General features: G+C 42.5%; 1 protein-coding gene across 1 annotated transcript in view; it reads right to left on the bottom strand.

Moving 5' to 3' along the window:
• Nucleotides 1–16,468, bottom strand: part of NAT10 (N-acetyltransferase 10) — a 33,506-nt gene extending 17,038 nt beyond the window's left edge. The window contains exons 1-13 of the mRNA XM_074997480.1: nt 16,286–16,468; nt 13,705–13,827; nt 12,875–12,966; nt 11,509–11,680; nt 10,667–10,789; nt 9,692–9,753; nt 8,657–8,771; nt 5,375–5,482; nt 4,236–4,369; nt 2,750–2,843; nt 2,066–2,164; nt 1,310–1,446; nt 399–523 (exon numbers count right to left, since the gene is read on the bottom strand). Coding sequence (XP_074853581.1) covers nt 399–523; nt 1,310–1,446; nt 2,066–2,164; nt 2,750–2,843; nt 4,236–4,369; nt 5,375–5,482; nt 8,657–8,771; nt 9,692–9,753; nt 10,667–10,789; nt 11,509–11,680; nt 12,875–12,966; nt 13,705–13,812 — 1,369 coding nt within the window. The 5' untranslated portion in view covers nt 13,813–13,827; nt 16,286–16,468. The remainder of the gene's footprint in view (nt 1–398; nt 524–1,309; nt 1,447–2,065; nt 2,165–2,749; nt 2,844–4,235; nt 4,370–5,374; nt 5,483–8,656; nt 8,772–9,691; nt 9,754–10,666; nt 10,790–11,508; nt 11,681–12,874; nt 12,967–13,704; nt 13,828–16,285) is intronic.
• Between the last annotated feature and the right edge of the window lie 314 nt (nt 16,469–16,782).

Raw genomic sequence — 16,782 nt, 5'->3', positions numbered from 1 at the left:
ACAAACAAAAAACACCAACATGTCTGAAGTGACAGGTACCAGCACGGTCAAGCCCTTCAATAGCTTTGGCTCCAAAAACTGAAAAAGTAGCAAGCCACCCTGCAGCCCAGCAAGCCTCCCAAAATTAACACACTTAAGCCTATTTCCAAGGCAGTTAGATCACTCAGGTGCGGTCCATGCACTACAAGTAGCTGACCAAGAGAAATTAATATTAAACCAAGAGGCCAAGTTACAAGTTAAGCTTCTTTAAAGCGTCCTGTACTTTCCACCATTACCCTCTGACTGTAGCTGCACAAATCTAAAAACCTCAAGCTCCAAGGGCTGCACAGGGTGCAAGCCATGAGCATTCATCTTGCTTTCACGTATGCCTATCCAGAGACACCAGTGTGAGATGGTACCTGAGGCGAGTTTAGCTGCAGCTGTAGATTTATTCTCTGCAATCAGGCTGGTTTGTGCCTGTGCACTCTGCTGCCGGAGCTGCTGAATCAGCTTCAGGGACAATGACCGACCAGTGCCCTCGTAACTACAAGATTAGAGATCAATGAGAAGCAAGTAAGATGAAGCTGGGGGTTGGGGGAGAATAAAAACATTGCTGCAGGGGAGCTCTGATCAAAAAAAATCCAACCTTATCTGCAAGCTTTATCTATGTTTTGGGGCCATGCGCCATCACAAGCTCCCTTACAGCCTCACTGTTGCAACAAGCTGAAGAAGCAGCCAAAATGCAGTGGTGAGGGAAGAAACGCTTCCCAAGGATGTTGCACGTGTCACACTGACTAATCAAAGAACTTTATTTTATTCCCACACAAATGGCTTTCCTGACACTGAAATGCAGGTGTTTGAAGGTGAAAGACGGCATTTCTTTCAGGGCACTACACAGTATGTCACAGGAAGTGACAGATAATTTCTGGCAGAAACATAAGGGGACTTGAAAACAAAACAGGAAACAACAACCACCACCTATGCTGGACCATGGCCAGGATGCTAGAATTCTCCTAACTGGCTTTTGATCAAAAGGAGGCTGATCTCCACAAACAGCCCTCCCAGCACACTTCAGCATCATACTTAAATATTTGTTCCTTGTCTTGGCACAGAACAGAACAGGTCTTCATACCAGGGAGAGGCAATTAACAGGACATGGGAGTAGTAAGTGATCCATCAAACAGAATGAAGACAACAATCAATCCAAAGACAGCTCCTGGTCATTAGAAGCAGGCATCATGTAAAAGGGTCAATACTGGTAAGGGCGGACCTGACTGACAGCAGCAAATCTGCGGGGTCCCACAAAAAACTACCTGTGCTGTTACCTTACCCATTGATCGTAGAAGCCATAAAGACGAGGTAAGGCCCCAGGAGGTTCTTCACAAGAGGAAGGGGGATGGCAGCAGCTTCATCTATCACCACAAGTTCAGCCTGGCCCAGTTTCACAGCATCAGCAGGATGTATGTACTGCAAGGAGCCCAGTAACATTTTACTAAGGTAATCCCTATCCAGAACAGCTCTCTGATATGTGGGGAGACTGCAAAGGAGGCAAAGCTGCATCCCTACAAAAGCAGTTTCCTTCCAAGGTCCCAGTCTCTGACTAGAGAGAAATGGAGTGCAAGCACTGAGGTAAACTAGTTGGCTGAACTTTGGTGCCAATCCAGGGAGGAGGAATAGTAGGTCATATGCCTTATGTCACGTCTACAGAGCCACAAAAGCACTTTATTTACATCAGATTGAGTCTCCTTTATTTCTCTTGGCTGCTATAAATCTGCACTCCTCCCCCTTTCTGGACACTGTCGTAACACACACCAAAAAACAAGCTTGTGCAAATTCAAGTGAAGACCCTTGACTTAGAAGATCTCCACAGAACTAGATAAATAGCTTCCCTGCTGGAACCCAGTGATCAGGAACCAACTGGCCTTCTCTGAATTAAAATCTTCTTGGATACTCAATGGTGTATAAAACTCAAACATTATGTAAAGTGAGCACATTTAAAATTAAAAATGCCAGTGATGTGCTAATACTTCCAGCAGCCCTAAATGGGAAACAGTGAGGCTGGAGGAGAGAAAAACAGATTAATTACCTGGATAGTCTGTCTGTGTTCCTTGAATACATTCACTCTAACAACTGCTTTATTAAACTCAGGGTTCAGGGACTGAATAATCTCATAGTCCAGATGTTCCTGAAGCAAAAATTAAAACATAACAGCAGATTGGGGGGGGGGGGGGGGAGTGTTTTTCTCCTCAGTCTCACCTGCACTCACAAGGCTCAGTTTATCTGCCTATGAGCTCTCTAAAGAAAGCCTCAACATAGATAAAGCTAACTGTGTATCTAAAGTGAAAACAGTACTAAAAACAGAACAGTACTTAGTTTCCTTTCATCAATTCCACGAGGTCCATCAAAGAGCTGGTTTCCCCAATACTTGAAGTTCATAGACTAGCAGATCCAAGAATAAGCGACATTTTTTAGCAAAAGAGGCATTCAACTACTCAATCTATTTCACTTGTATTCTTAGCATTAAACTGAGTGGTCCTCATTGAAAATCTTGTCATAAGGAAACCGACATTGTTTTTTATACAAGAGCTCGCTGTGATCTATCATATATATCTGCAGAGCATTATAAAAGGCTTTTAGGAGCCAACAACCTATAGCTAAAAAGCTGTCATTCTAAAAGTATGTATGTAAATACCAAACTGAAAAATGCTAATTTAAATCCATACCTAAACATGATTTCTGTGAACCCACAGCGAAAGCCTGTGCCCCTTACCTGGTACTGCAGTGCATCAAAGCCTTTAAATACAAACTCAAACAGTGTGTGAAGATTATCTGGACTGGGAGATGTCACAAAGATGTTGGAATAACTGTTGAGGAAACAAGACAAGGCTTTAAATCCTTTTATCCAAAGAAGGGCGAATAGCTAAGTTGCTATTATACACACCAAGTAACACTGAGATTTTACATACCTCTTAAACCATGAAGAGTTTATAGAAGACCGATTTATAACTGACATGGAAAGCAACAACGTGAAATATTCTTCCTACTACATCTAGAGGATATTTCTTCAGTGCACAACTCTATGCCCAGTACTCAGCAGCCCACTTTTCACTACTCCTGAATTCAATGTTTACTTTTCCTGAAATGCCCACAGGAGGAAATCCTAAAACGTTTTCTAATTTAATTTTCCCAGTGGGCTCTCCTGTGCATCCTTACTTTCCGATAGCAGACCGTATGGCCATCTTCATTTTGTACCAAACAGCTTTTTGCCAGTGACCAATAATAAACAAACAATCAAACCCTGAGTTCCTTTTACTGTTCACAAGAATTAACTGTCTATGCTTCTATGCTAAGACTGAAAGAACCCAAATCAGCAACTAAAGCAGATCATCATGTAATTTATTGCAACATCCCCTCAATGTATCAAGCTGAGAACAGCTACTTAGAAATTACTATTTTCAACATTTATTAAGTGCCCTTATTTGTAAAACAAGGAAATATTCTCGGTTATCTAATAAAACCTGAGGTTACACTCAAAGGCAATGGATTTCATTACAGAAGTGGATGCAACTTTAGTCAGACACAATAGTACAATTCTCACTCCACATAAAAACTGATAAAAGATAAATCTCAATATTTAAATCAAAGGTTACACAAATCTGAGAATTATGTTCCCAAGTTACTAGTTCTAGCCATATTTATCATTTCTTGATGACTGATACTTGGAAAAACGACAAGTGTGAAATATGATCATTTCTGCACGTGTTATGAATCTACAACCCTATCCTCATTAAGCCACCATGCAGAAAGAAATTCAAAAACTTCCATTTCCCAGGACACCTGTACACATGCATTACATTATTTACCTAGCTGAAACCTGATCCCATGAATATGCTTAACTTTGAGCACATGAATAGGCCCATGTGATGAGTGAGCTTGGATCCATACGTCAGAGTTCACCACACTTATGTCCTTACCTACTAGTGCTCATTGGTTTCACTGCACAACTAAGAACTGATTTGTACTTGCCTACTTTAATTTTTAAATGTGAACATTCTGATTATTAAAGATTTAAAATTTCCTGTTAGTATAAAAATAGGAAGATTTGGGAATTAATGCAAATACCCATCAAAATGAACACAAAGGAATGTGTCATTATAGATGTGTATTACTGACACACAAATGCACCTTAAATCCTTCTCAGCCTCCTCATTTGCAAATGCAAATAAAAAAGCCTGGGCAGCTGAGGTTAAGCTTACCCAAAAGCCACAGCTCCAGCTATAGCCAATCCTAAGGCAGCAGATTTACCACGTCCCCTGGCAGCTGTTAAAGCCACAGTGCTCCTCAGAGTCTTCTCAGAAATGGCTTCAATAAATTTCAAAAGTGCTTTTGCCTGTGAATAAAGAAAGGAAAAAAATAGTGGGGGTTAATGGAGCAATAAAGCCACATGCACATTTACTGAACTGTACCATTAATGGGAGAGGACATATCCTTTTTCCAGGCACTGAGAGGCGGGACAGTCATTAAAACCAGCCAAATAACCTTTTTTTTTTACTGCTTGATTCTTAAAACTATAGTCTCTCAACATATGTTCATCGTGAGCTCCCAAAATGGGCCTGGGCAGGACACAGAAGCATAGTTATTATATTGTGTATTTCAAGAGCATGCTTTACTTGAGGACTTTAAGTCATTTTGCCATCAGGAAATGTTCATAGGCACAAACCTCAGTAAGGTGCTTAATTCTCCTTAGAAGTCCCAGAACTCCTCCGTAAAGTAGGAAAGTATCCAACCCATTTTACAGATGGACAACACCAAGGGAACAGCAAGGTTGAGAGAGACTTATCCAAAGTCACAGCAGGTCAGCGTGAAGAGCCTTAAATCCCAGTGTCAGCTCCAAATACTAAGGCTACGGTTACACCTAGGAAGTTTTGCCAGCAAAACCCCAGTTTTCCCAGCAAAAGAAGTCCAGTGTTCACACACAAAATGAGATTTGTCAACAGTATCATGACAAAACCTGGCTCATTCGCCAACAACCTTCTGCCCCTCCCAGATGAGAAAGAGCACCTTTTGTCAACAGTTCTGTCGACAAAAAAGCTGTGTGGACACTCTGGGAGTCCTTCTCTTGACAGACAGGGCAGCCAAGTTAATGAGCAGCCTGTCTGCTGGGCTTCCTGGTACCTGAAGAGTTAACATGAGGGAGAAGGCAGCTGTTGGAAGTCTCTCACAGCTGCCTTCTCCCTCATGTTAACTCTTCAACACAAGCCACAAGAGAGCTTCTTTCCTGCAGAAAACAGCACTTGCTCATAAGCTTTTCATCCAGAGGCACACCATACAACACAAACATGAATGGTGGGGAACCCCCAAGAGAACGGCACTCCCAGATTAACGCCATGCCAACCTGATCCAGAGTTTTACAACTATCCACCAGCACTCCCACAGGCTGTGTATCCTGCAAGTTCTCCTTCAGTTCCTTCAGCTCCAGATCCTGAGGTCTGAGGCTATCTTCCTAGAAGCAAGAGAAGAATTCATCAAAACAGAATTAGTATGGGACCTTTCACTGAAACCGCCACCTTCCTCCACCTGTTATAACTCTATGTAGGAGGAAGAGAAGTTCTATTGCAATTTAATAAACTATGCTGGGATCAGACTTGTAGGATGGGCTTATATTTGTGTCCAACATATCTTTCAGGGAACGATGGACAGGTGAAGTATGAATCTCTCTCTCTCTAGACACGGACTAAAAGAACAATAAATCCAACTTCAATGCTAGGCTATTAAGAACTGATACAAGAAGCTGCATGAATGCAAAAGAAGAGATTACTGCTAGACAGCTTTCTAAAAAAAATGTGTGCGCACAAGTAAGCAACTTTCAGTTGACTGAAATTAAAATAAAATCATATGGATTATGCCCAAACACACACTAGGTGTAAAACAAACCCCAAAGAGATAAACTGGCCAGACTCATGACAATCCCAGCCCCTACAATTTACTGTACACCACAGGTCATAAAGTGATATGCTCTAACAGTCCTAGACAAAATGGAGCTATTGCAGGAGAATGGCATTCTCTGCCAAGTTTTTAGAACAAGTCTTGCCAAACACCTCACAAACACTAGTTAAGCCACACAACACCCCACAAGGTGAGATGCATCACATGGTGGGGGGGAGAACTGAGGCACCAGTGAAATAACTTGCCAGGCAGCAAGTCAGTTGCAGAACCAGGAATAGAACCTAAGAGTCCTGACTCACTCTAATCATTAACAAGCATTTACTGTTATTTGAAAACACTTAGGGACAGTTTCAAAACACACCTGTAACTAAATTTAGAGACCAGCAACTATACACCACACCACAGTCACTAACTCAGGGACCCATCCATGCAACAAACCTCGTTGCCAGCTCTGCCCACATATCTACACCAGCAACACCATTACAGGACCTAACCAGATCAGCCACACCATCCTGGGTTCATTCAGTTGCACATCTACCAATATAATTTATGACATCATGTGCCAGCAATGCCCCTCTGCTATATACATCGGACAAACTGGACAGTCTCTGTGTAAAAGAATAAACGCACACAAATCAGATATCAGAAATGGCAATATACAAAAACCCGTAGGAGAGCACTTCAATCTCCCAGGCCACACAATAGCAGACTTAAAAGTAGCTATCCTACAGCAAAGAAATTTCAAGACCAGACTCCAAAGAGAAATTGCTGAGCTACAATTCATCTGTAAATTCGACACTCTCAGCTCAGGCTTAAACAAAGACTGCGAATGGCTGGCTAAATACAGAAGCAGCTTCCCCTCCCTTGGGATTCACACCTCCAGATCAACTACTGGTAGTGAGCCTCATCCTTCCTGACTGAGCTAACCTTGTTATCCCCAGCCTTGCTCTGGTTTATTTATACCTGGCCCTGCAGATTTCCATGACCAGTATCTGATGAAGTGAGTCTGTGCTCACGAAAGCTCATGCTCAAAACTTTTTTGTTAGTCTATAAGGTGCCACAGGACCCTTCGTTGCTGTTTACAAACGAATCTTCAAAAGGGCCTGTGCAAAGAATATAGTCAGGTCCAGCTAGGGTGCATAGATACCTCAACTTGTGTGTACAAGTCTGGGTTTGCAAGCATATATAACGTACAATGTATATACAGATTTAGCCCTAAATATTGATCTACCTTTTGTTACTCAAATATGAACTAAAAGTTTACTGATGTTTAGTCAGTTCATGAACATCTCAGTATAGTACCCCAAGTTACTTCCCTGTAAATTAAATTATGAGGGAACATTCCCTTGACACACGTGTGGATTACGTCAATGCCAGTGCATGAGAGGCAACTTGTAATAGCTTGAAATAGCAAGCCAGGTATGAATAACATCCAAGGATTGCAGAGTCACCTCTTCCCAACCTTTAGAAGCAACAGGATCAGTTTCCAAAAGTAAGGATAAAAGTTTCAAAGCTCATTAGTGGATTTAGACGAGCAGCCATCAGTGGCCAGGAACGGCAAATTGCAGCCAAGACGAGCTGTGAGCAGCCGTACCTGTAGATGCGCAGTTTAAAAAGCACCTAGCAGCCCACCAAGGAATAACCCTGGCACACAACAGCCAGCCCACAGGCCAATTTAGAAACACAACTTCCACTAATTTTAAGTAGAAGTTGTCTAAATTTCCTAGCTATCTTTGGAAATGTCAGCAAAAGAACTCAGCTGTACCATAATACCCATGGCTCCCTTCAGTCACCTTCTATTTAATTCACAACAGAATGCCAGTTGTGCTAAAGCAAGACTGCAGGGTAAGTCAGAGTACACCCAATGCGATGCAGGCAGGCATCCAGATAGCAGAATCACTGCCTAGCACAAAAGTTTGTCATTAAAGCACAAAAGGAGCCTGGCAACAAAAGTATAACCTGGCAGTACTGCCAGTCACACTGGATACTCAGTGTACGGGGCAGTGACACTGGGACCGATATTGTAATGTGATCGCTGAAGTCGCAGGGTGAAGAATCATAGCAGTAGGTTTTGTAGCCTGTGGTGTACAGTTCTATGGATGAGAACTTCTCAGGACTGAAATAACTCAAAGTTCTGTTATAAACAGAAACATGCAAGTTTAGAGCACATATGCTCCCCAGGACTTGGAAATTGCAGATTATGCAGATACCTCTTTTGGTGGTGAAATGCAGTATGTGCGTAGCAGAAGTATTATTCAACACTTTAGGCCAAGAAGAGAGAAGCAGCATCCAACATGCTGCAGGGATTTTTGGTGACCAGAATTACCCAGCCAGCAATATTCTCAGGACAGTGAGCTAAACCCCCATTGGTCTCTAAACCATGCCATAATATATTCAACCATCATAAGCACCCAACCTCCCATGTGACAGGTGGCACTGCCAGTAACACAATGCTTCCTACCGAAATGAGTGAGGATTTTTTCCAGCACGGAGTCAAAAGCTAGTGAATATTACTGAAGTCGCTTCCCCGATACCCCTGACCAGATATAAACTGCAGCTGACTCTTCAAATACAAAATTTAGAACTGACTCTACCCTGCTTTGGCCTGAGATTAGAGTAATACTTGGTATTTAGTGGGGAAGAACCACCACATCAATGTCAAACCTTAAAATCCCACTTGCATCTTTACTTAGAAAAGACTATTTGAATCTGATATGTAATATGCACTTACCTGAGACTTGGGAGGAACTGGGGTTATGTTCGCAATGTGACTAGAGATTGGCAGGATGTTGAGCTGATCATCAATCACTATGCAGTTCTTACAAGAGGCCAGAGAAAGAATGAACCTACATGATCAGATACAGCCAGCTCAAATACAGCACTGGTGACACCATAGTCCTTTAGTGGTTTATTTACCCTGGCTCCTCTCATTCCAGATGCTGCATTTGCAGTCTGGTCCTACTTTTATACAGTTTTATAGCAGGGCTGAGTCATACCAGTCTCAGCACACTTTTACTTAACATCATCATGACACCTGAATGTTCTATAAACCAGAGACATTCACGTACCATGATCCCTCCTAAAGGCATTCTCCACTCCCCCACCAACACAAGGTGAGCTTTCGAGAGAGACTTGGAGTGATACGACAATTTGTTTGAAAATAATGTGAACAAGCAACTGTTGACCCCAAGAGTAGTTACATGTACCCGCCACAGTATAATTCTAGGAGGGTCACGCTGGTTGTTGGTTCTGTTTTATCCATGAGACCACTCATCCATCATCTATATACTAAAAATACTATACTATATGCTATACATGCTACGTTCTTTCCAGTGGGAAAGACAGTGCTAGTTATATATCCTAACACCAATGAAGACTATTTATTCAGCCCAGTAAGATAAGTGTCTTGACCAATCTAACACCATAAAAAGCTAAATGTCCATATTTTCATAATTTTAAGCTACAGAAGTGCTTCTGAGTCTCACCAAAAGCTAACACTGGGAGAATGTCATTCTGATATTTGTGCTTTTGCAGAGCCCTTCAAAGAGACCCAAAAGACTTAACAAACATTAACTCTACAATATCCCTTGTCAGATATACAAAGGGTATTTTAATAAATAAAACACACACATCTCCCCCACTCACGAAGTACAGACACATCTGTGATAACACATGATTTCCCAGTAATTAACATTGTGCTAATCCTAAAACGAGACAGAGGTCTTCCTTGCACACAGCCACATGAAGTTTCAAGCTCTGAACTCACCTCTCATTAAACCTCCCCACTACATCTTGATGTGCCTCTGTTCTGTAGCGTGAGTGTACATCCTGAAATACCAAGACAGAGATCAGTCTCACAGATCTAAAACGTGAAGGAACTGCCAGATTAGAGCACAGTTGATATTGAATATAATTAATATGGACCATCAAATATCTATTTGGCCCCTCTATTCTTGACTATGGCTCATTTTCCTGGCATAGAACTTCCCCTTTATCTCCCCCATACTCCAATTTTCTCTTTCAAATAGCACTTTTTTCTCTACCCAGCATTAAAAATTTCCATACCAGCCCTATCTACCCCCTTAAATTTGTGTGATTGTATCACACTGCCTAATTTACAGCCCAGTCATGCAGATGCTGACTGCTCCATGGTGAATGCCTCAACAATGAGGCTAGAAACAAAGCTGGTTCTCCAGCTGAAGTGCTGACTCAACTACTACCAGTGAAATGTCCTGTCTGAAAAAATGAGCATAACCTACACAAACAAGTCACACGTCAAAGATTTTCATCAGCAGCTAAGTTGCTCTGATTTAACAGTGGGTCTGATCTGGCAAACTGAGCTCCTCTTTCCAAGTTCATAAAATTCAAGAAAACCTGCCCTCCCCCACAAAAGGGGTAACACTACATTCCACTTGCCTGTATAGTGCGCAGTCTGAGATGACTAATATCTTTTGATATGGACGTCAGAGAAAAGAATCAAACCCTTATTTTGTATCTAAATAATTATTAATTACACAGTGTCACCTCTAATTCCTTAATCTAGGAGGAATTCAAGTCACCTTGTTAAGCAGAACTGCCTAGTGGTAGACACAAACAATGGCAGAGAAACAATGGTACAAGGGAGGCAGGGGTCGGGGACAAGGGAGAGGACAGAACTACACCTAAATGGTAGTTCAGCATATAATATAAAGCTGAAGAGAAATGCACTACATTTGGAACACCACTTGTTAATCAAACGTACCATGGTCATTGTATACAGCTGCTTCAGGGAGTTCATAGTTCTGAGTAGAATCACCACAATTCCACCTCCTTCCACAGTTTCAACAGTTCTAGCCAGTAGGTTTGGAGTCAAGGCTTCAAAATCCTAGCAAGTAAAACAGAGCTACAACCAAACTCAAAATTGCCAGGAGTCTGCCAAGGCAACTAGCATCAGCTAACAGGACTCAAACTACCATAAAAGGATAGCTCAGTGGCTAGAGATTGGCCTTGTAAATCCAGGGTTATGAGCTCAGTCCTTGAGGGGGGCCTTTCAAGGCTCTGAGCAGGTTAGATTTAAAAACAAAAAAAAAAATCTGCCCAGGATGGCAATAGGTCCTGCTGTCAGTGCAGGGAACTGGTCTCGAGGTCCTTCCAGAGCTAAGAGGTATGTATGTATGCAAATTGCTGGAAGTATACAGTGTAGTTTCAGCCATATCAGTCTGAAGATACTAGAGAGAAAAGGTGGGTGAGGTAATGTCTTTTACTGGACCAACCTTTCTTGGTGAGAACACCAAGTTTGTCTCTCACCCACTGAAGGTGGTCCAATAAAAGATTCTCACATGCCTTCTCTCTAATTTTTCTGGAGAAGGCAAGCTTCTACAGCATGAGTGTTTTCTTGCTTCCAAATAAAATTCTGCCAAATAATCCCCAGTGCTCACAAAAAGCCACGTAAAATATTTTGAGCCATCATCAGTGAAAAATACAATCAAGACAAAGATTTCACCCCTATGGTACTTAAATTGCCAGAGGTGCAGTACATGCCCCATGGGAAAGATGACTCCCATTTCTAGTTAAGTTTTTTAAGCTAAATGATAAATTTGTTACCTGGAGTACACACATGCCAAAGGTGTTACCAAGAATTTTATGGGTCTCATTGTAATAGCAGTAGCGAATGTTTGTGGCTGCTATAAACAACTCAAAAGGATCATCTTGCTTTAGGTTTAAAGTTCCGCTTTTAATCTTCTTTTGTAGTTGTCTCATTCGCTTTTTACGGTGGCTGAAAAAAAATACAATTATATGGAAGTTGTAGTGGGAAGAGGGCTGGTCTGAGGCGGCAGTCTGAGATCTGTTTCAGATTTAAAAAGGGAGTTCCAAAATTCAGGCTCTTGGGTAAGCCAGAGTAATGTTTGGGACAGAGTTCTGAAATCATCAACTGCTCCTATGAGATTTCCACCCAAAAGTCACAGAAATCTAGTATTCTTGATAAATTGCAATTGTCTTGTAGCCAAACCTGAACAAAGTCTCCAAAACTGGCCCCCCTTTTGATTCTGAACCCAAATTTGTAGGTACAAATTCAGATCCAGGGGTTAATTCCCCCCACCCCCAGTCAAGGCTTTTGATGTTAGGACCCGCTCTGCACCCACTTGTAAGGGCTTCTCTATTCTACAGATGCTACTGCACCGTGACTGTGAGGCAGTTGTACCACAAGCACTTGCTAACAGGAGAGAAGAGGTTTTCTTCCCATGCTGTAGTTAATCCACCAGAAGAGGCAGCAGCTACATCTGTGGAACAGATCTTCCATCAATATAACACTACGTACACTCAAGTTTAAGTCACATCCCTGAGAAACATAACTAGGTTAACCTATGCTTATGCAGCCCATGCCTAAATGACACTAAAGTTTGTAAGGGCCAGAACCAGGGTACATCTACACCAGCCAGGAGACTGACCTGGTCAATCTTACAGGGTTCAATTTTGCATGCCGAGTGGGGGGAAATGCAAAAATTGATCTATCGGGGTCAAAAGTCGTTCTTGCGAAGCGTAACGGAGGTCACCAGGAGAGCTTCTCCCATTGACCTTCCTCAGCAAGGACCCCCAGATAAGTCAATCGTAGATGCATCAATTCCAGCTATACAACTGCTTGTATCTGGAATTACCTATCTACGATCAACTTTAAGGTTTAGTATCGATCTGCCCTTAGAAATGGTCATAAAGCCAAAAAATCAAAGTTGGAGTTGTGATTAGAATTCAGAAGTTCCTGGTTCCCAGCCCTCTCCTTCTGCCACTCTACTCAAGTCAAAAGAAACAGTTCTATTACGCTGAAACTTTCGGACAGTCACCATACAGCTTAGCCTAATTTCTCCTCGTGACCTGCATACAACTAACCTAACCACAAGCTCTCTTAGATCAGCTTCTTAGATTGGAGAGCAATTAGATACCCTTCAGAGAGAGAAAAACCAAAACCTCTTACCTGCTAAAGCCCAGCTCCTTCTTGTAACACCACAAGACTGAGGGTCTGGCCTTCACAGTCGCTTTAGATAGCATATGGTGGAGTATAACCACCTGCCAAAACACATGCACATTAACAGCTTCACTGAGAAGATACAATCATGAAATGAAAAATTTTTAAATCCCAAATGGAAAATATATTTGAGAGACATATTTTAATTGCACCTGTGCCCAATATAAAGGAGTTAGGAGAGGCACCGCTCACATACAGCACCTTGTATTGCTCCTCAATACAGCAGAACCTGAACCCTATGCATGGCATGCTACATGTTATAACCTGGATCAGAAAAGCTGGAAAAGGGAATCTTTTTGAAATCTGGATGGACAGTGCAAACTCATCAAACCAATAAACTAGATATGTGCAAAGTAAGGGTTACCAACTCTCTGCTTCAATTATTCCTTCCTAGATAGTTCCATTTTGCTTTATAAATATCCCATGCAAGAACATATAAGTCCTGAAACACAATATGTTGTACATTTCAGATAAGTTTTTTCTGTAAATAGAATTCAATTCCAAGAAGTCCACTCAGACATACCTCTCAATGATTAGCTTACTTCCTTAGGAAAAGTGTAAGTTATTTATACCTTTTAAATATCAGAGGTTGTCTACCTATTTACCACTGTGGGCCATATGTACCTCTGTTTTATGCTAGCTACTGTACTACCTGAGGATGCCATATGGGCTACAGCTGTGTGCAGATTCATCCTGAGTTGAAAACCCCTATTCTAGATTCAAATTGTACATTAACAAAAAGAGCCACAGAAGAGATCTGATCCTAAACTGATAGTTACCTGATCCTTGCCGTGGTCTCCGACTAGAACGAACAATGTCCTGTATCGCTCAGCCACTCCATTCTCAATTAGCACACGAATGCGATTGTCTACCTTCTTGCGCTGCATTTTTAGTGAAAATACCTGAAAAGTTTTATCAAATGTTAGCCAGTCTCACAACTACACCAGCATGATTCAGTTTAGGATGTACAGTGGAGCCAAGAACATAAAATCCCCAGAGTTTTTATGAGATGGTTGAGATTTTTACATCAGATATTCTTTGCATTTTCCAGTCTGACATTACCTTGCAATGCAGTCACGAATTTGATGTGCTTATTTTTTTTTTTATTAAAGCATCTGATTTTGAAGAAGCAGTTTGACAACTTCTTGAGGAGATTTTTATATACTAGAATGATTCTGAAAAAACATTTAACGTAGTGCAGTAACTTAGAATGGTGTGTTACACAATTAAAACAAAACAGATTTATTCTGATCACCATGTTGCTTTCCTCTCCTGTCTCAACACAAGATTTAAGCAGCTTTTATTTCACAAAACACTAGCTGCAGATTAAGAACATACTCCAGTGATTCCAAGTTCTCAAAGAGGAGATGGCAGGAGATATGAGAGGGGAAATAATCCAAAACCCATTAAAGTTGCATTGGACTCTCAGAATCACTTTCTGGCTCCTCAAGTTACCAAAAGAGTAACTTTGTTAATGTTTTGGAATGTACAGAGAAGGATGAAAAAAATATAATTAAACTGGGGGTTGATTAGTAGGGTGACAAGACTAAAATCAATGCACTATGCTGCTGGAAAAAGATTTCACTTCCAATGGTATCAAGTTCTGACATTTCTTGAGATGCTAAATTTGTCTCCAATCATTAGTTAAGCAGTGTTTCTTGAACACGGCTACAGTATGGTGTAATAAGCAACACTTCAATAATAATGCCTTAACAATGCATAGTCTTTCACATATGCAAACCAGGCGCGTCAACTAATCACTTCCAGATGGATGAAAGTTCTTACATGTTAATTTCCAACACATTAAACCTTTATTTGGTGAGCTAAATGATTAAATAACTCCAGTGAAGAGCAACACTAACGGTCATTCAACCAATATGCAATACGAAGTTTTCATGGTCTCAGAGAGGTAGCCATGAACAGCGGAGTCAAACAAGAGGGTGTTCTTGCCCTTACTCTCTTTGGCATATTATTCTCAGTTCTACTAAATTGCGCATTTCGAAACTCATGCAGCAATGTATTTCTCCACACACGATTAGACGGCTCTCTCCACAACCTGGCAAGACTCAAGGCTAAAACTAAGATCAAGGAAGTCCTCATTAGGGAACTCCTCTTTGCAGATGATGCAGCTCTCATCACTCCTCATGAAGACAAGCTACAGTCACTAATGGATTCTCTATCCAGAGCTACAAGTTGTTTTCCCTTGACATTAGCATGAAAAAACTTTTGTATTGACTCAAGGTATACTTCAGCAACACAGTGTCATTCTGGATAACAGCCCATTAGATGTGGTTCAACAATTCTGTCACCACAACCAATCCATGGGGAGAGAAATTAACATCAGAATCAGGAAGGCAGCTACAATTTTTAGCAGACTTATGAAACAAGCATGGAACAATCCTAAACTGACAGTGAAAACAAAGATACTAATCTACCAGGCATGTGTACTGAGTATCCTGTTATGGTTCTGAGGCACAGACCAGTACTCCAACCAGGAGAAAAAACTGAACAGCTTCCATCTTCACTGCCTCCACAGAATTATGGCTATCAGCTGGCAAGATAAAGTTTCAAATACAGCTGTCCTGTCAAAATCTGGCATACCCAGCCTCATAGTGATCCTCAACAGCAGAACACCAAGATGGGTTGGTCATGTGAGAAGAACAAATGACAAATGTCTTCCCAAAGAAATCCTCTTTGGTGAACTGTCATGTGGGTTGAAAACAAGAGGAAGACCAAAGCTAAGATTCAAGAATACATGCAAAACACCATAAGAACATTCAACATAGATCCAAAATCCTGGGAATCTACATCAGATCGAAATACCTGGTGACAATTGCTACAACAGGGCACATCATCCTTCAATGGTATTTGTGCAAGTCATGCAAAAGAACCGCATCTTAAAATGAAAAGCTCTCAGACTCAAGAATTTGGAAATAGACTGACATTCAGTTATTGCAATTGACAGTGCAAATCCAATACTGGACGGATAAACCAGGAAGAAGTTGCAGACTCAAACACTGCCCATAGATCCTCGCCGCAGCTGCTAACTACCATCTCCTGGGACAAAAGTGGCCATATAGACATATATGTGTGGATCGTTCTCAAGCCCGCGGCAGGGGAATGGGGAGAAAGAGCCGGTGACATGGGTGGGGGGAGTCCGGAAAATAAACAGGCCCAGAAAAGCTTTCGCAAAAAGTGTTCGCCTTTTCGTTTCCCCACCCCCGCAGCCAAGAAGAGGAGCCGCTCTCCCAGGTCTCTCCCACCCGCACCCCTACCCTGCCGCTGCGTGGCTGCCCAGGGGCGCCCAGGGCCGGGAGGCAGCCGGGACACGGCCAATTAGCCAAATGGCACGCGCCTCACCTAGCGCGGCGGTGGGGCCCCTACAAGACACGCTGGGGCCCGCAGACGCAGAAGAAGCGCCAGCTCCGCAGCGCTCGCCCGTCCGTACAGAGCCTCTCCAGCAGCTGAGACCCGCGGCGCTGCGCACTCAATCCCGCGTGGCCGGCTAAAGCGCAGCGTAGGGCGGAAGGAGTCAGCGGGGACAGGTTACGCTGCGCGTGCGCGCAAGGGACGGGCCCCACGCGGCACGAGGCGCATACTCGGTAACGACTGCTGAAGGCGCTGCCCGGCGTCAGCCCTCGTTCTGGATTGGCTCGGCCTCCCTGCGCCAGCTCGCGGAGCGGGCGGGGAGAGGCAAACAGCTGGAGGCAGTAGGAGCAGCCGTGCGGGCCCAGCCTGGGAAAGCGGCTGCAGCAGCAGAAGGCAGCAGCTCCACCCCACCACACAATCCGGGCAACTTCGGCGGCGGCTGCTGCAGTTAAAAGTAGGGGCGAGCTCGGGCTAAGAGGATGTTTAAG

Source organism: Carettochelys insculpta, chromosome 6 (assembly GCF_033958435.1).
Source record: "Carettochelys insculpta isolate YL-2023 chromosome 6, ASM3395843v1, whole genome shotgun sequence".
NCBI classification, from domain to species: domain Eukaryota; kingdom Metazoa; phylum Chordata; order Testudines; family Carettochelyidae; genus Carettochelys; species Carettochelys insculpta.
The sequence above is the reverse complement of the archived record's forward strand: the minus strand, read 5'-3'. Positions and strand labels throughout refer to the sequence as shown.